At 36.7% G+C, this 23727-nt stretch overlaps 1 protein-coding gene across 1 annotated transcript in view; it reads left to right on the forward strand.

Annotated features, from left to right (window-relative positions):
• The window catches only part of LOC140337715 (mucin-2-like), an 82198-nt gene extending 58747 nt beyond the window's left edge, over positions 1-23451 (forward strand). The window contains exons 38-54 of the mRNA XM_072421516.1: positions 176-350; positions 886-1133; positions 2234-2417; positions 4141-4372; positions 5440-5615; positions 7167-7236; positions 8161-8273; positions 9270-9301; positions 10273-10450; positions 10703-10807; positions 11801-11841; positions 12366-12476; positions 12555-12650; positions 13784-13912; positions 16849-16888; positions 17443-17566; positions 19995-23451. Of these exons, the coding sequence (XP_072277617.1) occupies positions 176-350; positions 886-1133; positions 2234-2417; positions 4141-4372; positions 5440-5615; positions 7167-7236; positions 8161-8273; positions 9270-9301; positions 10273-10450; positions 10703-10807; positions 11801-11841; positions 12366-12476; positions 12555-12650; positions 13784-13912; positions 16849-16888; positions 17443-17566; positions 19995-20235 (2295 nt within the window). The 3' untranslated portion in view covers positions 20236-23451. The remainder of the gene's footprint in view (positions 1-175; positions 351-885; positions 1134-2233; positions 2418-4140; positions 4373-5439; positions 5616-7166; positions 7237-8160; positions 8274-9269; positions 9302-10272; positions 10451-10702; positions 10808-11800; positions 11842-12365; positions 12477-12554; positions 12651-13783; positions 13913-16848; positions 16889-17442; positions 17567-19994) is intronic.
• Positions 23452-23727: the final 276 nt, after the last annotated feature.

The following is a 23727-nucleotide window of genomic DNA, read 5'->3' on the forward strand; positions in this document are numbered from 1 at the left end:
TTTATTTATTATAATTTTTTTTTTTTTTTTTTTTAAATACAGTTAAATTAATATTTGTATGCATATCTGAGGTAACTAGTAGTCATTTCACCTAATACATATAATGTGATCCTATTATGTATACAATGTTTTATAGTAACATTTCGTTAACATTTCTGGATGTTTCTTTTCCCAGTATAATGAAACCTGGAAAATAGACAACTGCACCATAGCTACATGTCTAGGAAACACTTCAGTAGATATCGCTCACATTAGGTGTGAGCGCCTACCTCCAATAACATGTGCTAATAGACTTAAACCAGTAGAAGTAAGAAATGATGATGGCTGCTGCTTTCACTGGGAGTGTCCATGTAAGTATTTTGTGTCTGGATCATATCAATAGAAAAAAAAAGTAGTTTAGGTCAAAAATAATACAAGCCTATTCAACATTACCAGCATGTCTTCCAATTACCTGTGTGTTTAGCAATTTTTTTTTTTTATTCTCAAAGTTGTTTATTCTCATATAGGTGTAAAGTAGAAGAATACTAACCTTATCTCTTGCTACCCTGTTATCCAGTGATTTTTGACACTCTCTCCTCTGTTCCCATATGTGACTGGGTTCTCAATGTACCCAAATACAATGCAGGTGGTGACATTGGAGAGGCTGCAATCACATGACTGGGGAAAAGGTATGACTCTGTGGGAAGGGGTAGAATAAAGTAAGTAGTTTTGTCTTTAAATCATATACTGTAATTTTAGCTGAGCATTTAGCAGCATGCCTGAAGCTCAGCTTTAGTTGGATCCATAGGTGGGTTATTAAACAAAAACAGTGTTGAATGCCATACATATAATACATATCAAATGAAGTTGTAAATTGTGATAACTGTACTTTTTTCTTTTATCTAGGTATTTGTACTGGTTGGGGAGACCCCCACTATAAGACATTTGATGGGACCTACTATAGCTTTCAAGGAACTTGCACCTACACTTTAGTGGAGGAGATTAAAAAGAAGATTATTAATTTTGGTGTTTACATTGATAATTATGACTGTGGAACCAATATGGGGGTATCATGTCCACATGACATTATTGTAACGTACGAAACTCACACAATACGCATTTCAACAATGAGCCTGTCACCACCTGTGCTAGAGGTAGGATAGTAGTTCATAATACTGGTTGATTGACCAGTTAACATATACAGATAGTCCCTGGGTTAAATATGAGATAGGGACCGTAGGTTTGTTTTTAAGATGAATTTGTATGGAAGTCAGAACAGGTACAATATTTTAATAAAGGCAATTAGGACAGATGTTTGTCTCAACAAATTATGAGACAGCATGCTGTCAGTTACTGTAAAAAATCTTCCCTGTAAGTTAATCATGAACAAAGCAAAAAAAAAAAAAATTATGGAGCCTAGACATTCATTGACTTTTGGAGCAAGCTGTGCTTTGATATGCAAAAAGAAACAACTGCAGAGTTTCTTGGTCATTAAAGAGTTACAAGAGGCTGCAGAAAGAGCTCAGTCCTTAAAATCACCCACAACCTGAGCTGTGCTTAACAAAAGCTTTCTTCTGCAAGTCCTGTAAACCGCTTCCTCTCCCCATCCAGCCTCCGTCCTGCACAAGAGCCAGCAGGGAAGCCCGGTTCGTATCTAGGAGGCGTCCGTATGTCAGATGTCCTTAACTCGGGGACTACCTGTATGTGGAAACCTATATTTTTCAAAAACTATTTTCACTTGCTTTCATTTTATATCAACTAAAGGTGACTGTAATATTTACATTATAACAAAACAATTTCTCAATCCTTTTTTAATAAATTAGGCATATTCTTAAAGAAGTCTTAATATACTGCTAGCATTTGTGTTTAGTGGCTTTTTGGTCAAAGTGTCTTTTCCTGCCATTTATTTTTCCTAATCTGAAGGTATCTGCCCCCTGGTTATAAAAGCAAAAAAGGCCAGTCCCCATTAGAAATCTTAAGTGGCCAGGAAGCCAATAACTGCACCTGGACTGAACAGGTTGCTTCAGTCCAGCACAGTGAAGTTTTTAAGGCTTTCCGCAACTTTCTCTGGTATGACATGAGAACATAGGCACAATTAACAAAGCAATGAGGTGGTTGGTCTATTCTCTGTTTATTACACCCCCACCTACCACCCACTTTCCCAATATATGTTTGTGTCCCATTAGTATTTTCTCGGTTTTACATGGGTGTTTATAAATTATACATTAACCATTTATAAGCTGGATCACCCAAGGTTCTTGTAAATGAATCCATTATAGGACTCCCTTATGAAAAAAGTGGGGTGAAAGTTTATTTATCACAAGTTTATTATGTTGTGGAGATTACAAGTATAGAATCTATCATCAAATTTGATGGAGAGAGATTCAACATCAACCTGCCATACCATCTTTTTGCCAACAATACACAGGGACAGTGCGGTAAGTTATCATCTTTATATTTGCAGATTTTTGTTAAATTTTTGTTTGTTTTATGGTATTATTTTAAGATGATCACTGTTAGGAGGTGCTTATCTGGTCAGTGATCCCGCACTGCCCACCAATTTATTATATCCTGTTTTGTTTATTCCATCAAGTCACTTGCACCAGCAAAGGAGATCAAGGAGTCCGTTGTTTGCCCACTGATCTGCAGGTCACAGTATCTCCAGCTACCCTTTAGTAGGGATGAACGAGAATGCCTCTGACACTCTCGTGAAAATTTCCCTGAACTTCCGATGAAATTTCGGCGAACAGAAATGTGCGGACCTATCAGAAGATTGATGAAATCATTACAGGAGGAGTACTGCGACTACATTCATGAATGCAGCCTTGGGAATACTCCTGTGCGTGATCTCCGAGCACTAGAGGTTAAATGAGGGAAAGCCCTCATTTAACCTCTAGTGCCAGGGGTGCAGGAGATTTAAAGTGGCTGCATTCATGAATGCAGCCGCAGTACTCCTCCTGTCAGTGTGAGTCCCGCGGCTGTGCTCATCAATAAATGCAGTCGTGGGAATCATCACAGGATTAATGATGAGCACAGCCGTGGGACTCCTGTGTTCTTGGATAGAGAAGCTCTATCCAAGCACACATACTACAGGGCTGCAAGAGAAATCAGGGGAGCGCCCTCAGGTCCCACAAAATTTGATCTTGACGGCCAAATTTACCCAGGCTGCCCTCGCTTGCATGTTCGGTAAGCGAGAACAGCCTGATTCGCCGCAAAATCGAATTTTAAAATTTTGCTACCTCATCCCTACCCTTAAGCTGAAATGAAACTTTCTCAGCATCCCCATTACATGTGTACAGCTTAATGGGACTAGTTCCTGGCTTCAAGCATGCCCTGCTTGGACTTTCCAAGTCACCAGTTGTCTTTTGTAGCATTTCACCTTGCTCACCTGCCAGTGCTGTGTCCATACATTTAGATTACCTTGTATTCTGTAAATACTCTAACAAAACTGCGGACTGACGCTACAGTAAAAAATACAACAAGTTAACTGTGACTTATATGTTTTATTTTAAAAAGCTTTCTGAATTTGTAGAAAGTCCACATAATAATGCAGACAGTAATTTCTGTAGCTACAAGAGACCAATAAGAATTAGAGGTATACAGGAGATAAAAACTATTGACTATTAGGTAATATTTAGTATCATTTTCAGGTTACAGTATATATAGTCAAATGTTATAGACCCGGGTACTGGTTATGTATATGTGTGCAAATAAGTTCTGTCACCTAAATATGAATAGATCAAAACTCTTATCTACTGTCAAGGTTTATTGTAACTCCAAGACACTGGAACATCCATCTGGGCTCCTCCTTATAATACGTTTCACTCTTAATGAGGCTATTCATCAGGTAAAACGTGTTTAAGCCATGTGAGTATACCAGTGTGTTCCACCTAAAATAAATCCTTAAAGTGGACCTGTTCTGCTTATTTTTTCTCCCACAATGCACTGGAGGGTAAAGTGGGCTGTTGGATAACCTGCACCCAATGTCCTAGGTACAGACAATATTAACTTTGGAAGGATTTGGAGGGATATTTTCTGTATTCAGGTAAGTATAAGGTCTTTTCTTTTATAGTAACTTCTTTTTTTTTTCTTTAACAGAAATTACCAAGAAATATATATTTATTTAGATTTCTTTTCCTTCAATACATCTATCTTTTGTAGGAACTTGTTCCAACAACAGAGCAGATGATTGTTTGACAAAAAGTGGTAAATATATATCAGACTGTGAAAGCATGGCAAACACATGGCTTGTTCATGATCCAAAGAAACCTCAATGTGACTATGTAAAGACGACGGTCCCCCCCACAGGCAGCACATCAAAAACTACTGAAGGTACTACAATTACCACAACTACTTGTTCTCCATCTCCACTGTGCAAAATCATTATGGACAAGTGAGTATTTATAGATTGTTTGCACATTTACATATTTTTACATTTACTCTATTTATCCTGGTGATGGCTAATGTCACTGTGAAAAAATCGCCCACATTTTGAGTTGTCTCCACCATGAGGCTAGATTTGTCTAGGGGGACAATGGGGAAATAAGGGAGCAATTGTTTAAAAGATAATTTGCCTGACTTTGTAAAGACAGAAAAACTGATATGATTTTAACTATTCCTACTAAATAAATTGAAAAAAAAAATTGATTTAGATACTTAAAACTGATCTTCCACTAAAACAAAGTCTTTCTGCATTGTCCGGAAGCCCTCTTCCTAAAATCACCTACACTGAAGGGTGACAAATGCACCTAAAAATATTAGTGATACTTACCCTCATTTTTTGCAATGCTGGGCTTGATATCACTGTCTTTCCTGGTTGAATCCTGTAGAAGAAAGAACAGGTAAAATCTCACCAGATTTTTCAGTCTGTTGTAAGAGCCTGCTGTTATAGATGACCCTGCATTGTTATCCAGCCACTTGCGCTCCTGATAGCAACTACAAGCTACTGCTCCAACAAGCAGCGTGCAGACATGGTCTTGTATTGGCACCAGTCGGTAGTCAGGTCTACAACAATGATGTACAGATGATAAGAAGTAGCTGAAAGATGAGAAATCAATATTTTATGGAAAACATAGAAGTTATCTTGAATAAATATACATTTTATAGGGTTTACAATAACTTCACCATATCAAATGGACAACAAAATAAAAAAAAAATTAATAATAGAAAAGAAAAAAATGATCAAATTACCGAAAATCAGCTTTAAAGACAGTAACACAATTGACATGTGGAGACAAGTACTTAACATTTCATTTTCAGTCTCATCATGAAGATTGGTCAAAATCCACCAACATCTATCAGCCATTACCGCATTCAAAATTATTTGCATTACATATGTGTATATTTGTCTATATTAACTATTTTTCATTTTTTTAATTGTCCTTTATCTATTTGATTTTTTTTCTCATAAACCAGAAAAGTCCTTTGATAAGTTTCTGTTTTTTTTTTTTTTTTTTAAAGAATTTTCCAGGAATGTCACAAGACTTTTCCACCAGAAGATTATTACCAAGCTTGTGTTTATGACAGCTGCCATATAAAAAGATCCAACATGGGATGTGCCAGTGTGCAGCAGTACGCTCAGCTCTGTGCAGAACGAGGAATCTGTGTTCCATGGAGAAATGCAACTTTAGAGTGTCGTAAGTTATCTGTTTTGTGACTGACTGTGACTGCCTATAACCCAATTTGTACTAATGTACTATGTGCTAGGTAAAATTGTTATACCCTATAAATCCAATTAAAATGCATTAAAGGTGCAATAATTCAAAAGGTGCTCATATTACAATTTCTTAAATATCTATTACATCTAGTCTGTAGAGGCCATTATTCCTTAGCATTGATCTTCCTTTGTTGTTTTCCTCTATTTTCTCTCAAATAATTCAACAGTTTTTCTCTCTTCTTTTTTTCTAATTTCACTTCTTCCCCATGTGACCTTCATTTTTAGAGTATAGGCACTTTCCTGGCCAGCTTATGATGAAAGTTTTTTTATCATTTTGTTTATGATCATTTTTATTTTTATTTGACATGTTTTATGATCTCTTTCGTTTTTAAATAGATTATAGTATTTTTATTTGATTGCTATGCTTTGTAGCTCCTTCTTTAATAAAAACTAATATAAAATTATTGTAAATAAAATATTAACGTTGTTAGCACTGCAGGTCGTGGCGGCGCCGCTGCTCCTACTTGCAGGCACGGGCTCCGGGTCCTATCTTTCAAGTAGAGTACCCCACTACCTGTGTTCCACGCCAGAGTATCCTCCCTGCTGGAGACTTGCTCTGGTGTTTGAGCTGGCATGGGTGTGTCTCTCTTAATCTATGAGGTAACACATACACGTCCTCTGTTTTTCTACAGCCTATGGCTGTATCTCTGCAGGTATTTAAAGGCACCTCCGACTACAGGAAGCTGCCTGAGCAATCTCAAGGGTTTTACTCTGTGTAACTCCTAGTGCAAAGGTGTTTACTCTGTTTGCTTTGCTGTGTACCGGACCTTGCTTACGTTTTTGGACTTTGCCTGTTTGCTGCCTGACCCTGACCTCGGATTACGTTTTTGGACTTTGCCTGTTTGCTGCCTGACCCTGACCTCGGATTACGTTTTTGGACCTCTGCCTGATTGCCGCCTGAACCTGACCTTGGATCCTTGTTTCTGGACTTCTTGGCCACGCAAGCCCCTCGGTGCTTGCACCGGGTATCCTAGCTCCTGTGGTCAGCTGCCACTGGTCTGGGGATTGCTCTGGAGTGGCACCTGGCAGCTACCCCGCAGCCCAAGCCTATCCTCACCATCAGAGGCTCTAGTGAAGACCTGGTAGCGGCTTAGTTACGCCCCTCTGGAGCATACCCAGTCAGTGGCACAGTGGGTTCACACCCACTTGCATAACAACAGTTCATTGTAGCCAAACAGAAAGAGCTATCAATGCAAAAATGTCATGTACTTAGCTCATGTGAAAACATTGAGTAATGTGATTCTTTGTGTACTCTTGCAAGACAGCAGGCAATGATTAAGCACAATCATTCTTTGCCTCCAACCTATTACAACATATAGCTGCAGGGTAAATTCAAAGTTAAATTGACACCTAGGATGGGATCAGTGCCATTTTTCATCAATGTCAATAATTTTTCAGCTAGTAGCATGAAGGAATGTTATATTTGTTTATTTAATTGCTTTTAATACAATATTTTCCTTGTTCTTTCCAGAACTCCCTTGCCCTTCAAACAAAGTTTACAATGCATGCGGTCCAGTTGTACAAAGAACATGCCAAACTACGTAAGTGTGTAAACATCAGCTTTTTATTTCCTCATTATTTTTTTTTTTTTTAATATTGATTTGTTTATCTTGCTACTGGTATTTCAGAATGGAATGGAATTAACACTTAAGTTGACACTGTCAATATTCTGTGCACAGCAGGTTTAACATACCCTGTTATTCTAATTGCCAAGTAGCCACTATAGACGCCTGTCTCATGCCAATTTGTTGCCCAATTTTCTTTAATCTCTGACACTTCATGACATTTTGGCAGCTGTACCCCGTCCCAATCTTGACATCACCAACTGCCATGTATGCCTTGCATGCGATCTTAAAAGACGCAACCACTGATCTATATATATATATATATAATATTATTACCTTGTATTTATATAGCACTGACATAATATGCAGCACTTTACTTTACAGTCATGCCACTAATTGTCCCTCAAAGGGTCTCACAACCTTCCATAGTCATATATGATTGCATAGTCTAAAACCAATTTTGAGGTGAAGCCGATTAACCTAACTGATGTTCTGTTTGGTGGATAATGTTGGGAGGAACCCACACAAACTCCTTACAGAAAGAGCCCTGGCTAAGTATTAAACCTAACATCTAGCACTCCAAAGACAAGAGTTCTATCCATTGAGCCAACCATGCCATGTGAGTCTTTGTCAGCATCTGGTGATACTAAGGACAGCAACTGTGGCTTTTAGGATCAGAAAGCCTCTGATACGGATATTAAATGCAGGAAGATAATTTAAAAAAATAAGAGAAGTGGGTGAAAGGTGGCTTTAGTAACAGCTCACTACTTACAGTAACATTGCATATTTAAATTGCTATAAACAGACTGGTGACCAGGTCATTTTAAATCAATCAGGGCACCAACTCATTTTACAGCCTTGAAGATACACAAATATTTTGTTGCATGATTTCTTTTCCAGGCCAGATGAAGATGCAAAGATGAAAAATGATAGACATTATATTGAAGGATGTTATTGTCCAGAGGGTACATTGCTTCACAGCAAAGCTGTTGATACCTGTGTAACTAGCTGTGGTAAGGCATATGTTCCTTTATACTCTAATTAATTTAGTTTTATAAACAAATGAGGGAACGATCAACCAACAATATTTTAATTTGTGACTACAGAATTGCAAGCCCAAGAATCCATTTTGCTACTTTTGAAATTCAGCCTAATGTGTCTATTTCAACTGGGTATATTGGGCATGGGAGCTGGTCCTTCTGGCTTTACACCAGCCTACAAATATTTTGTTAACTTATATAAGGGCAAAAAAGGAATCCCTGTTTTAAAGCATTATTGTGGTCTCAATGTGAACCAAACTGTTCTGTATCTCCACTGTCCAATAAATGCATAGTCTTTCAGTCTTGATGACAGGTACGTTGTCACTACTACTACAATGAACAGGTAGAAAGATCTCCACACTGCAAGGGGAAAATACCATAAAACTTTAGATGTATTATTTTTTTAGTTATGGATAGAGTAAGGAAAGTTTCATTGGCTAGTTACTTTCTTTTTCTGAAACAAAACAGGAAATAAAAAGGAATGCCAACAAAGCAAGGAGATTCTCCCTGTAGGCAGCTGCCATCAGACCACGTGTTTTCATTGAATAAAGTATGCATATTCCATGTTCTGCTTAAGTCTGTAAAATGTTGAACTTCTGGTCACTTTCTATCTCAATTACAATGGTCACCCTACAATTAAAGGCAGTAAATTTACATAGCATGGACATTAACAGGAATTCTAACCAAAAACCACTCTACCCATTTTTTTGACTGAGGATATGTGGCTGCAGATTAATCAGATTAAGATTGATTGGCACCCCTTGGACAGGTCGCTGAAAAGATGCGACCAGAATATCCAGATGGATGAAAAAGTTTTTCTAAAAAAAAAATTAAATTATTTAACTGTTACGGGTTAGTCTTTAACAAAAAAGGACATTAAGAAATGTTGACCATATATAAAATTTTGACAACCAAAGATATATACACATGTTGGAACATTTTGCCAATCAGAATTTTCATCTCTTTCAGGATGTGTTGGACCAGACAATGTGCCACGAAAGGTATATTTTTAATCTAAGTTCTATAGCTGTTATCTTTCATGCAGTAAGTATTGGTCTGGTAACATTTGATCCCAGCTAGCATTGCTGTTTGGATTCAGGACATTACAAATTTGGCATCAGGTTATCTCATTCACTTCAGTTCTAATTGAACCAAATAAGCCTGTTGTTCAAGCTAACTGACATGAGTTTGAACAACATCTTCCTTCAGTTAGCTTTAGCAACAGCTGCTTGAGCTCCAGGCCCAAATTTAATTCCGCTTCATCTGTTTTAAAAGTCGAAGATCTGTCCCTGTTGAACCAAAGATAAACTAGAGAAAGGTAAATATGAGCAACACTTATCCTAGCCCAGCCAGACATTCCATTTCTTCTGGGATGAAGAAATAGTTCAGTTGTATTTGAACCAACTGAAATCTATTGTGCCCTGTGCATCGATTTGGTTCCAGTTAACAAACTAAATGATTAAATCCTGCCCACTGTGCAAATGCAAGGATTCTGGGAAATGTAGTCTAGTATCCTCTTTTCTAGAAGCACAGATCATAACTGACTATTAGAGCTTTAAAGTAAAGATAATAGAGACTGTTGATCCAGGGGACATCCAGTTGCCTCAGGGAATCGGGAAGGATTTTTTTCCCCTATTGGTGCAAATTGTTCCAGGGACTTTTTGCCTTTCTATGCATGTCAATAGGGTTTTTTAATCTGAGATATGTTTATTTCCTTAGTGGTTGAACTTGATGGTCTTTTTCAACCTGAATACCTATGTAACTTTGTAACTATCGTCCTTCCTATTTTGGGCATTACATCTGAATGACTGAAGGAGATAGCTGTAATTTTGTGTGCAAGAACATTTGGCCCAGATTTTTTGTATACCACTTTATAACTGGACCAATAATAAGTTAAAAGCAACAATAACGTCTGGTTATTATAAATTACTACTGAATGAAGCTAAACATCTCCTATATGTCCACTTTACAGTTTGGAGAAACGTTCCAGTTAGGCTGCCTAAACTGTGTATGCAGAGAAGGTGGCAGAGGTCTAATTTGCAAGAAACTCGAGTGTTCCGATATGCAGCCTATCAATTGTGACCTGGAAGGTTTCTATCCTGTGACCCGGATGAACTCCACTGACCCGTGCTGTAATGTAACTGAATGCGGTGGGTGCTTACTATGATATTAGTACATTTCCAGGGCAGGAAGACCTAAAAAAAAACTGTTCTATGTGCTGGTTTTTAAAAGCATCCAATAAAGGGACCCATCTTGTAAAATAACAGTTTCTATTGTCATGAATGTAATCAAGATATGCAAGCAATGTTAATAGGTATGCTAGATACTGTAAATGTTCTCCCACTTATGTGAAGATCATGGTAAGCTTGACTAATCCCAAACATTGGTTGCTTTTGTTGCAGAGTGTGAACCTAGTAAATGCACAGCTAAACTCCCCCACTGTGATCTTGGATATGAGGTTGATGGTAAAATTCCGGATGGACACTGTTGCAAAAAGTATTATTGCGGTAGGTTGTGTTTTCTTTAAGAGTAAGCACTTTTATTATGTTATATATATATATATATATATATATATATATGGACCTAAACATTTTTACATAATTTTAATACATTATAGATAATATTACCAAAAATATATCTTTTGAGTATTTGAGAATTTAAATAGATCACATCCTTTCTTTCTTCTACTGATAAAATAGTAGAAGTTGCCCATATGTTGAACCACAAGACATGATGTCTGCATTACTTCCATTTCCAAGAAAAACTCTTTAGTACTCCATATTTAACTTTTGTATTTAGATATTTAGACTAGAATTCCTTGAGCTGTAGGATAAACATTCCCTCAGAGAGAGGTTAGAACTTCTAATTTGCTAACTGATTATAAGCAGCTCAGAAAGTACCAAAGCCACTGGTTCGAAAAGGAGACCAACTAACTAGCAGTTTGTTTTCTGTTATCTAAAGGATGCTTAGAAATTATTTTTCGATACTAAACCAGTGTTTTGTGAACTTTGTAAAATGGGAGTACCCTTGAAATAACTTTCAAATGTTTAGGGAACCCCTGCTATAATTACTTTATCTGCAGTTTACAGAAAATTAGTGTAAATCAGTAGGAAGAATGTCACTTACATTGCTAGCCAGTTGGAAGAATGGCACCAATACTGATAACTGAAAATGTCATTGATGTCAGGTAGACTGACCTGGAAGTCACAAACTGCTGTTTGTCCAAAGAACCCCTAGCCATCCCTGGAGGAACTCTGGTTGAGAAACACTGTGCTAGATTTTAATATTATACTGTGTAATGTTATATATATATATATAATATTATATGAAAATAGTGCAAATAGTTAATTCTTTGTATGCTGATTGGTATGTTAACATGTAGTTAATATAATTATGTATAATATATTTCTTTTATATATAACTATTAATGTAATGTAACAAAAATGTGAAATATCAGCCTCATGAACATAGGAAAGTCATTTGATGTACTTTTTTTGCAGTTCCAAAGAATGTGTGTGTGTATGGAAATGCAGAATACCTGGTAAGTTTATAAAAAAAAAAAAAAAATAAACACCTTGGTGGTGATTGACTTTTTATATTTTGCTTTTTCTTGAGTCATACAGGCCGGTGTATGGGTATTCTCAAATATAAGCTTGGGTGTTTAGTAGAGATGAGAAGAATGGGGAAAAAAACATTACATTAAACTCAAAACCAGAATTTCATTTTTTTGGTGTAAAATCCCTTATATGAGATCCCTTTGGTGTACAATCCCTTATGAGAAATTTAGCAGTTTAGTAATATTTACTAATTTTAAAAGAAAATAAATAAGGCAAAGCAGTGAATTACAGCCTTCTGAATTACATGCTCTGAAAAGGACTGTCATTTGTGGATCACAAGAGTATGTGCATTACAAATGTGACAAAGAAAATATTTCCTAGGCATGTTTCTCGGCTGTGTATTTATCTGTTTGTCTATAGCTGTCATTTAGACGTTGTTGTGTATTAGCATTCAACTAACCATTACCTTGACCATATTTAAACATATAAATATGATATTTTTCAACAGCTTGGAGCTACAGTGTTCGTTGACAAGTGCCTGAACTGTATTTGCTCAAATTCTAGTGGCACAACAGAGATACAGTGCACAGATGTGCCTTGTAATGAACAGTGTCCACCGGTAAGCAGTATATTACACCTAAATTCCCCCACACAAATAAGTTTTGTAGCCACACATAACGTTTTTTGTTGATTGCAGGGCTTTGAGCTGAAGAACAGCACACGTGACTGTTGCAGAATATGTGAACAGACTCAGTGTATCATAAGTGATGGCCAAAAAGTCAGATTGTTAAAGGTATATAATGCTTATTTTTATAAATCCTTAAATGAATATATGAAACATGTAAAATATTCTTGTAAGCTAGAAAAACCTTGATCACTTTGATTTTGTGTAAGAATGTCATTATTCTGTTGATAAAGTTTCACTAGGCTGATGTAGGCTTCATCAACTGTCCTAAAATGACAAATATCTTATCTAGAATGCAAAACTTCTTAAGTCTATCTACTTCACCATTGTGTCGGTCTATTATAACTACTTTATACTTACCAAGGATTTCACACATTACAGCACCTATGACCAACAAGACCGAAACAGCTGTATGCAATTGGAAATAAATAGCAGTTGTTGAACCAAAAAAAAATTAGGTTGTTTATTTTTTCTACTGTATTACCAGGGGTACCCAAACTATTACCCACTGACCTCCCAAGATGTTAAATACAGTTGTACAGCTTTGACATGTTGTGAATGTTGCCTAACCTTGCTTTCCTCTGGTATGGTACAATCGGCAGTAACAAGCTGTTCATATAAAAATAAAAGTAATGGTGCTGAGTGGAGGAACTGTCCTGCTTTTAGGCTACTGCAGTAGGAGTCAGTGGACAGAGTGATCTTCTGCCAGACAGGCTCTGCAAACCTCCAGCAGGAATTAGGGGAGACAGAGGTAGAGAGAAGCAGCACCAGCATGACCTGCCTCTGGGGTCCGTACTGAGGTCTGCCTGGCAGTCTGTACTTTGGTCTATCACTGGGATTCTGTACTGAGAATTGTTATTGGGGGTCTCTGCTGATGTCTTTCACTGGGGGTCTGTACCAACATCTGTCATTGGGGGTCCTTAATAATGTCTGATTATATTGGGAATCTGTACTAAAATCTGACAAGGATCAGTGGACCATTTGTCAGAGATCAAAGAGCAGCACCTCCATTTTTTGCTTTTGAGAGCTGGTGCTAATGTCTGCACTGGGTTTTTTTTTACTAAGGTATGCCTGGGGGTCTGTACTGAGGTTTGTCACTTGGAGTCTGTATTAAAGTCTGCCTGGGTGTCTCTACTGAAGTTTATACTGAGATCTGCCAGGGCTCCTTTATGCACCTATAATCTTTGTGAAGATATTTTTGCTGCAAATAAACCATAGTTTACCAATCTTCTGTTTTTTAGCCTGGAGAAATCATGTTTTCAGAATTTGATAACTGTACAGTGTACAACTGCACCTTGTTTGAAGGCAAGTGTATCTCATTAGTCTCACAATTCCCCTGCCCGTACTTCAATGAAGATAACTGTGTACCTGTAAGTATTGTAAACCAAAAAAATTGATGTAAAAACTATAATTATTTAATATTCATTTCTATTACAGGAAAATAATGTGTTTTGGAATTTTTATTGGTGTTTTTTGTCTTTTTTTTTTGCTAACCTTATGCATTTACCATTTTGTTTACAAAGATAGAAAAAAATTATTAATTTTATTTATTCCCAGGCAATAAAAACAACCAAAGGGATATCTATTAGGCTGCAAAACAGTAACAATCTGTATTGAGGCTCTCATTGTCTGACTGAAAGTGACTAAAATGGGTTGGGTCATTGGGCCTGATTTATTTGTGTAATCACATATGACTAATAAATACAAGGTAATAATATTAGGCAGTTTGTTTTTTATTTATTTATATATATATATATATATATATATATATACATATACATCTAATGACACAAACACTGAAATATGGAGTGTAGTCAAACCTGTCATGTGAAGATTGAAGAAGGCTGCATCTTTTACACTGAATATTTTATTACCAGCATGAATATCAGTGGTTGTGTCTATTCAGATCACATGCAAGGCATACATGACAGTTGGTAATGTCACGATTGTAGGGGGTACAGCTGCCAAAAGCCTCCAGCACTCCATGAAATGTCAGAGATTAAAAGAAATTGGGCAACAAATTGGCATGAGAAAGGGTGGTATAGTGGCTACTTGGCAATTACAATAACAGGGTATGTAAAACCTGCTATGCATATATTAATGGTGCTACTTTAAGCATTATTGCCTGGGTCCTGATTTATCAAAGCTCTCCAAGACTGGAGAGGATACACTTTCAGGGGAGTATGGAAGGCTGAGCGTGGGGTTAAAAGTTCAAAAAAGTGGAAAGTGTGGGAAAATAGAAGTGTAGGATTGGAGGAAAGGTTTGGGGGTTGGGTGAATGTGAAGGGTTAAAATAAGAGGCCCGAAGTGTGGGGGATAGCATTTGAAAAATTTTTTTGCAAGGAAGGAGCGCACCCACCCTCCCTCCCTAATGTTCAGAAAGGGGGGAGGACATTGTCATAGCAGCCGGTGGGGCATGTTTTTTGTTTGTCCATGGAAGTTAGTGGTGGGGTAATGAAAAATAGAGGGGAGATGGGGACACAAAAAGCTTGGGGGTTTAGGTACAGTAAGGTGAGCCTTGCATGACACTTGGTTGTTGTGGAGGCGAAGTTGAGGAGGGAGATCCATTACCTGTCCCCGAGGCGGCGTATGGGCGGCTGGGGGCCTGGCAGTGGATTGGAAACGGCAAGAGGATGAAGGAGTTTGGTAACTTTCATGGACCTATATGAAGAGTTGTTCCAATTTTTATCTGATGTTTAAAAAAGGAAGGGCTTGTTGGGCTGGTTGGGCCTTTAGACTGGATATTGTTAAAAAATTGGAACATGGTGTTAATAAAAGGGGCTGATGTGGCCAATTTTTTTCCAAAAATGTTTAAGTGTGCTTATTGGTAAAATGGGGTATTGGGGGTGGTGGAATTTATTGGTCGGGCAGCAAGGACTTCTTATACTTTACCCCGGTCATGGATCTGGTCCAGGATTCAAATATTTGTTAGCATTTGTTAATCATTTGTTAATGATTTTGAAGAATTTCATTTCAGATTTGCTGGATAACCCAGCTTCACTGATGAAAGTGTATCCTCTCCAGCCACGGAAAGCTTTAATAAATTAGGCTCATTGTAATGTGTGATTTCTCAGAATTATTCACCAATGGATACATAGCTTCAGCTGTTGAACCTGGTGAACAACAGTCTTTTTTTTTTTTTAAACAGGGACTAAACAGTCTCTGAAAAAAACATGCCTAAAACTACACCAGCTGACCAAAAAAACAATACCAAGGATTAAATGGCTCTTACTTTAGATATGTTTCTGTGCAGATGACACATAGCGCATTTTATAAGTAGCCTATATGTTGTTGGGTATGTATTCCATCTCACCATGCCTTCATCTTAACTTTTTACTGAAACATGGTGCTACTTTTGTTGAGACATTATTCATGGTCAGTTTCTGCTTCCTAGACTAATATGCTGGCAGAAAAACTGATTTTATTAGCCTAGGCTATTTATCAGGGCTTTATTACTTTATCTTTATTATTTTATTACTTTATCAAGGGCTCAAGGTTGGCTTTTTGATGATATAAGGTGTACATTTTTTGGAAATGAATGCCCACAGGCATGTAAAATTACTGAAAGGTCTGTTTAAATAGGCTTTATTGTATATTCACCTTATTGTACAAATATGTTTTAGGTATTATTTATTTAGTCAATTTATTATTTTTGTTCACATATTACTAGTGTTGTTTGAATATCTCCCTATTCATTTCGACAGCTATTCGATCGAACAGTGAGATATTGTTCAGGTGATCAAATCCCAAATTTGAACACCATTGAAGTCAATGGTGGGAGACTTCTGGTTATTTCTAGGGACTATTAAGGGCTGCAAGAGCAATCAGATTGCTCTTGTAGCCCTTTACTAGTTGTATGTGTTCTTGGATAGAGAAACTTATACTATAGAGGAACACATACTACAGGGCTGCAGCAGTGATCCTGATTGTTGTTGCTGCACTGTACTAGTAGTATGTGTTTCTCTATCCAAAAACACAGGAAACGTGTCCCCATTCATCATCTAGTACCCGAGGATCACCTGCAGTTACAGCTGTGACCGCAAAGTTCCCATGGCCATGTGACCGTGGGAACTGCACTGCAGATGCACTCTGCAGTTCCACTACAATCCCCGGGGCACTACAGGTTAACCTGTAGTGCCCAGGGGATTGCACAATCTTCTCAATGGAGCAATCGAATACCAACACTAGTGATTGCCTGCAGGATTCTACACTGATTGGTCTAGTGTTTACCCCAGTAATTTTTTCATTACCCTACTCACTAGAACATGATAGGAATAATCTTATTTTTTTTTTATTATAATTTCAGGGAACTGTCAAACTTTTACCTAATGGTTGCTGTAAAACATGTAAGTACTTATTTGCATAAATGTACAGTATAAATTACTGTTTTTCCCTAAAGTCCTGTTTTGGCGGCTGACAATTCAGTCTTTAATTGTCTTTTTCTACAATTTTGCTTTAATTGCCCAGAAAAATATTAAGCTGAATTCAGAAATGTATCTGCTAGCAATTTACTATTGTTACATTCACCACCCTTGGCTGGCATTCCCCAATGATACTTTTCCAAAAGTGCCAAAATGCATTAGATGCATGTGTAACCCAGAAAATAACCAGCAAGTATCTTAGTTTGCAGAGGTTATAACCTTGATCCTTTTATAAATAGGAGAACTGTTATAGAAAGCACCTTTCCCACCATCCCACCGATGAGAAAATATTAACAAATGGAATGCATGTTTGACTAGAGTAAATGTTTGGTGAATGTACAGAAAATCAGGTTTATAAATATGTGAATTGTACTCTAACAATGGGCAAATGTTGTAAGGATAAATCTATTATACCTATGCTTTCATGTTAATTTAAGCTCTATATCCTAACATGACTACATTATGTGGTAACCTTACAGGTATAGAAATAAACCCATCTTGCAAGCTGCACCACAAGTATGAACACCTCTCTTACAATAACTGCATATCAGTAAATATGGTGAATGTGTCTCGGTGTGAAGGACCCTGCAACACCTTATCCATGTAAGATCTTAATTAAGTTGCCATTAAATTAGCATATTGTACAAATAGTATTGGGATAAAATTGAAGTGAACTAAAAAAGTTAGGTTTTGCTATGTTACCTTGCCCCTACCAAGATGGTCACATTCACACAGATACAGGGTGGAACAAGGCATGGTAAATGAGTAATGGGGAAAAGATCAGTTGCGAGGAGACCACAAACCATACTGGTGAGCAGGCTAAACTGTTTTGTTACCCTTTGCATTATTCATGTTACATTTTCTGTTTCCCGTATTACTTAGTCTGTTTCTCAGCATTAGTAGGAGGTAATGATTGGGGTGCTACCATCTGGGGAAAGTGATCCAATCATTCCTATTCAGAAAGAAACTATTTTCATGCTTTGACAGCAACCAGGCGTGATGTTATGGCATATTTCTATCCAAAACTAATTTGCCCCTTTCTTCTGCTCTTTTATCAGCCACTTGTTAATAAATTCAGCAAATGCAGTTGTCAATCATATTATAAGAGAGAACATAGGACGGAAATGACAGTGGCCAACCCGTTCTTTGTAGTGATGGTCTCTGCCTTTTATGCAAGTATAGGAGCCTAATGACATACTAGGATGGAAGTGTTGAAATTTTTTGACTTCTGGGCCATTTACATTAATGAAGACAATAGACAGAGAAAGACAGAGAAACCCAAATGCTATGGCTATTTCTGTACATGAACTTGGAAATCTGGAAAATAAGAATGCATATCCTGTCAAGTAAAGAATAAGTTCACCTCATGGAAATAGTGTTTTAGTATCTAAACAACCAAATGCGTCAGATCCCTATTTAAACAGTACCTACAGAGTTAGGTAAATATAATTGAACAGTGATCATTTTCATATTTCTCAGTAACAAAAATGTAGAATTGTTATGTAAATACAATAGTTACACCCCTGCATTTATCACCACTTTCATTGCACATTAGGTGACAGTATTAGGAAATCTCCTTAGGAATTACAATGGTAGAACGTTTTCCTAATGTTTTTTTTAACAGATCAATAGCAAAGATAACACCAGACTAATATCTGATTAGGGGTCTGGCGTTGTCTTTGCTACCTCTATGGTGTCATGTTGAATGTCACATGAAAAAGGCTTTTTACAGGGTCCTCATAAAGAAGGTTGTGGATGCCTTTGCACCTGGCATTATTTTTACTATTTCAACCTAATCATTATCATTACACAATAGGAATATGTTCAGGCTATCAGTGTTTGCAAATGGATGGAGCTTCTGTCATTGTGTTCATCTGTCCCCAGTTCCTCCTTACGTGATTGGCTGAAAAAAGGAAAGATAAAAAATAATGACAATAGAGTAGATGTCATCTGTTTTTTGGTCTACACACTATTTGCCCACTGCCTTTTTGGCAAACCCGATTTCATAGATAGGAGATTCACAGATTTATAGATAGGAGAGGTGCACCATTTCCTATCCAGAAAGTCCCAGGCCTATTATAGGGTCTGGTTTCAAAATTGGGGACCTTTATACATAGTTTAAGGAAAAGAATCCACAAATTATCATCGATTTGGAATTAATGCTAACTAGTCCAGGACTTGCTGGATTAGCATATTCAAACCAACATCTTACTGTTTATTGGTAAAATGATTATCCAAAAACCATAACATTGTAATGTGGGATCTATAGGAAACTATTTTATTAACCTTACTATTGCATTCTCAATAGTTAATCTGCATTATGTTACTTCTCCATAATGATGTAAAACTGCTACTGCATTATATATTTCACTATTCAAAACTGCAGCCCATAACCTCTGTTTGGCTTCCAGATCATTCCCCCAGGACATATTTTCTATTTAAAACAGAACTCCAACAATCCCCCCTTCCACTACTCAAAGCCTCTAGTATTTTTTACCAACACACTCTTTTTACCAGCAGTTTATTTAGCCAGTCCATTGGCATCAAGGTCCCTTTCTTTACGTCATCTTCTGTTTCAATGGTCGGCAGTTACTCTTACAGCACTGGCATTATCACATGATGTGCGAGTGCTGATGAATCCTGGTGTACTCTGAGCCCAGCCTGCTTAATTATGTGCCCCAAACATACATGAAAAGGACATTCTGGGCTGAATGGACAGATCAACATTTGGTTATAATTCAGTTAGATAAACCAACAGAATATTAGTTTGTACCTAAACTTATATATAAATGATCATTATATTTAACTGTTTATTCTCTTAAATAAAACAAATTATCTAAACTGGTCACAATGCCCAACATATTCATTTTTCTTTTGTTACAAATAACAATAATGTGTTCTTCTGTACTTGCGGCTTGCTTTTCATCCTCCTTGGTAACTGCAAAGATTTTTTGTATTCCAAAGCAGCTATCCACAGCATAACACCGCCAATGTAGAACTGTTATAATGAACTTTTGTTTCCATCTTGCAGATACTCGGCCGCTGCCAATAAAATGTCACATAGTTGCACTTGTTGCCAGGAGGTGCGGACCAGCAGGAAACGTGTGAGGATGGAATGCAGTGGTGGGCATCAAGAGGAACATGAGTATGTTAACGTGGAAGAGTGTAGCTGTGTCAGCACGAACTGTGAATCTGCACAGTCACACCAGCCATATATAACTACCCAAACAGAACGCAGTGTAAAAAGAATTAAACCAACAGCTGCAAACTAACTCTAAAACTACTTTTATAACATGTATGTGACTTGTTGCTTAACATATTGCAATTAATCTTCTAAAACTAAAACACTAGTGACACATTAACAGATTCCTGTATTTAAAAAATTGGAACATATCAGCCTTGAAAGTGAATAAATTTAATTACATAATAAACAGCTTTAGAACATTATTTACACTCAGCCATTTACTGTTTGCATCATGCAATGATGAAATTCCATATCTTATTGAAAATGCCACAAGAGAGTAATGGACCCCTTCTGAGTGGATTCTAGGGAATAAAAACCTGAATGAGTATATGGTATAATTAGTAAAGCCATTAGAAAAATTTTATTAACAACTTACTATAACAGTGGCGTGGGGAGGGCAGGTTGAATATTAGTCCTAATACTGGCCAAGGTCAAAATTGATGCAAAGTACCAAAAAGTGAAAATCATATGTTATTGACCAAAAATATTCTACATGTGGGACAACTATTTTCATCTAGTTTAGAAATTTATTCAGAACAGCAATTATTATTTGCTATTAGTGACTGCATATCTTCATGAATGACTGATTTCTTTTACTCCATTCTGTTACAGTTTACAACATCTCGGTAGCTAGTCAGTAGTCATAATGTAAATGGGTTGGGAATTTGGGAACAATTAGGCCTTTCATTTTTTTTTTCAGTAGACTGATCTACACCCAAGAACTGATCTTTGCATCATTAGCAAGCAGCAGCCTAGAAAAAATAAGGCACATACTGTTGCAAGGCCACATTTTCTCTTGTGACTAATCAGGGAAATTATGGCATAGAAAATAAAATAAAAAAAAGGATTACACACTATTGCTTGGGCCATCACTCGTCCTGCTTTTAATCAGCAAATTAAAAATTGAAGGATTCCAAAATCATTATATACTGTTGGCAAGACCGCCTTTTATCTTGTTGCTAATCAAGGAAAATGCACCATAGAAAATACATAAGTTAAATTCTGTTGCCAGGGCCACACCTTGTCCTGATGCATATTGGGGAAATTGCAGCCTAGAAATTAGGCAAAATAATTAGCGAAAGAATATACAGCATTGACAAGTCCACCTTTCGTCCTGCTCCTAATAAAGGAAATTATGAATTCAAAAGGAATATACACTATTGGCAAAGCCAAATTCTGCTGATGGTGGCGGTGGTGGTCATGGTGGTACTAGTAGTTGTAGTGTATTAGCAAACCCCAGGGCTTATGGAACACCTGGTAGACAAATAGCACATGGTGGCACATGTTTGGCATATTCTGTGCCAGGGTCAGACAATGTTGATGATAGTATGCTGGACAAGAACAATCCGAGAGTAATAAGGACAGTTGTAGGGATGAATGTACTGTGCGGAAAAACCCATTGAAAAAATGTTTTTGCATGGCAAGGCTTCTCATAAATTTTGCAGGTCTCTGTTGAGAGAAGCACCAATAACCTCAGACTCCGGACAACCCTGAGAGCTTAAAGTCATGGGGCATCACACATTAGCTATCCCATATACAGGGCCTTCTCATGATGAGGGGTCTTTCACTGTGTGCAACATATGTAAACTATGGACAACCATGCACATTCAAAATCTCTCCATCATCCAGCACACAGAGTTGCTTGATATGCCCAGAATTGCCCAGCAAATCCTATCACATCCTACCTCCATCCACTTCTCAAAATTTTAAAATATCAAATGTTATTACCTCTGCTTCTGCTGTAGCCTGTGGGGGTTCATTGTCATCAGGAAATAAAATTGACACATGTGCAAGCAGTCTTCTTATACTTCTTCCTCCTCCTTTTTTTTGATTTTTCATCTTGTCCTTGGCCAGAAGAAAGAAGTATGTTCCTAATTATCCCTTGGCATGTCAACGGAATGCTCTTCTGGTGGTACAGTCCTGTACAAGTTGGAGAACTGGGTAAAAACAATGGGGAAACAACAAAGGGGCCAAATACATTGCAGCATTTAGTTGCATACATTTAATGCACCAACACTTTTTTTTATAATTTATTATAATTGAGGTTAAGGACATAAAAATGGCCAAAAACATTCCCAATGAAATTCTACTTGAAATAAGCATTTTAAAATATTTGTATCTAAACTTCAATTTATTCAATCATACTCAATTAAAACACCATGCTTTCTCCCATTCTAACCCTACTTGTTCAGATTGCATACAATAGTACTTTCATAACATATACAAAAATGCAATTTCTAAGTTTATTATATTTGCATTATAAGGAGCCTTCGAAATTAATTTAGGTCCATAGCATAGCTTAAAGTACATTTCTATTGAAATTCATTTTATGAATAATTTGTCAGTTCAACATGGATTGGTCCTTAATTTATTTAGAAGATACACAACTTACCTTTGTGGCTGCTGTGCTTTTGTAAATTTTAACCGGTAGGTGACATGAGTCTTAATTATATGCAATGAATTCATAGGCTGTGAGCAATCATCCAGCCAAACTGACAGGGCAATAACTAATAAAAAAAAACACAAATATTTTCTTTCCTGACAATTTCATCAGTAAATCCTAATTGTTCCTTTTTATTTCATATTATGGAAAATGTTCTGTCACTAAAAATGATATAATATATATTTCATTAGAAACATGTCTCTTTTGGTGACTTGCTGATTTGTTTATTTGAAGTTGCTATAATTTTAAAATATTTAGTTTACAAATGTGGATGTGGTAAAAAGCAGGTGTACTTCCCCAGCATATGCACCTTATACTTAAGGTAATAAAAATAGGAAGCAGGTGTTCTTTGAAAGTTGTTAATTACCAGCTGGAAATGATTGCATTGACAAGCATTTGTAACCTTTGGATCATTTAGGTTTATTATTGTGCTGTGTGTAAACACTGAACAGATTAATTTCTCTTTCTATATGAACACTGTCACACAAAGAGTAAAGAAAAATAATATTTTTTAGATTTAACAAAAGAAATGGAAAGAAATGTTAACACTTTTGGAAACTATTCAAAATGATAAAAATATGCATAAATTAACTGTACATATAGTTTTATTAAAAATTAGGGGTGTTGTAAGGGTGTATTTTAAAGGTTTAAGAGTTACACATTAGTGATTTTCTTTATATGGCTGTTATTTATGTTCCCATATATTTTACAAGGGAATGTGAATAACAAATGACAGATTGCAAAGAATGTTCTGCTTTGTTATGTGTCTATAGAAAAATAAAATGCTGTGAGTGATGGCAATGTTCTGTTGTTTCCAGTGTCTTAAATGGTATAATACTCACTGACCGCTAGAGGGCCTTCCTGTACTCTCCTAAAAAAATTAATATGAAGAAGTGCCCTATAGAATATATTGACTAAAGTTTTTACCATATTATTTATCTTTACCACCATTATTAAAATCGAGTATATCTAAAAGAGACAATTATTAGAATTTTTATGTGGTTTGCAAAAGACATTTTTCATTTTGAGTCATTTCATATTCATAAAGTCATAATCTTTTTTTACGATTTGCAAAGG

This window comes from Pyxicephalus adspersus, chromosome 9, assembly GCF_032062135.1.
Source record: "Pyxicephalus adspersus chromosome 9, UCB_Pads_2.0, whole genome shotgun sequence".
Classification (NCBI taxonomy): domain Eukaryota; kingdom Metazoa; phylum Chordata; class Amphibia; order Anura; family Pyxicephalidae; genus Pyxicephalus; species Pyxicephalus adspersus.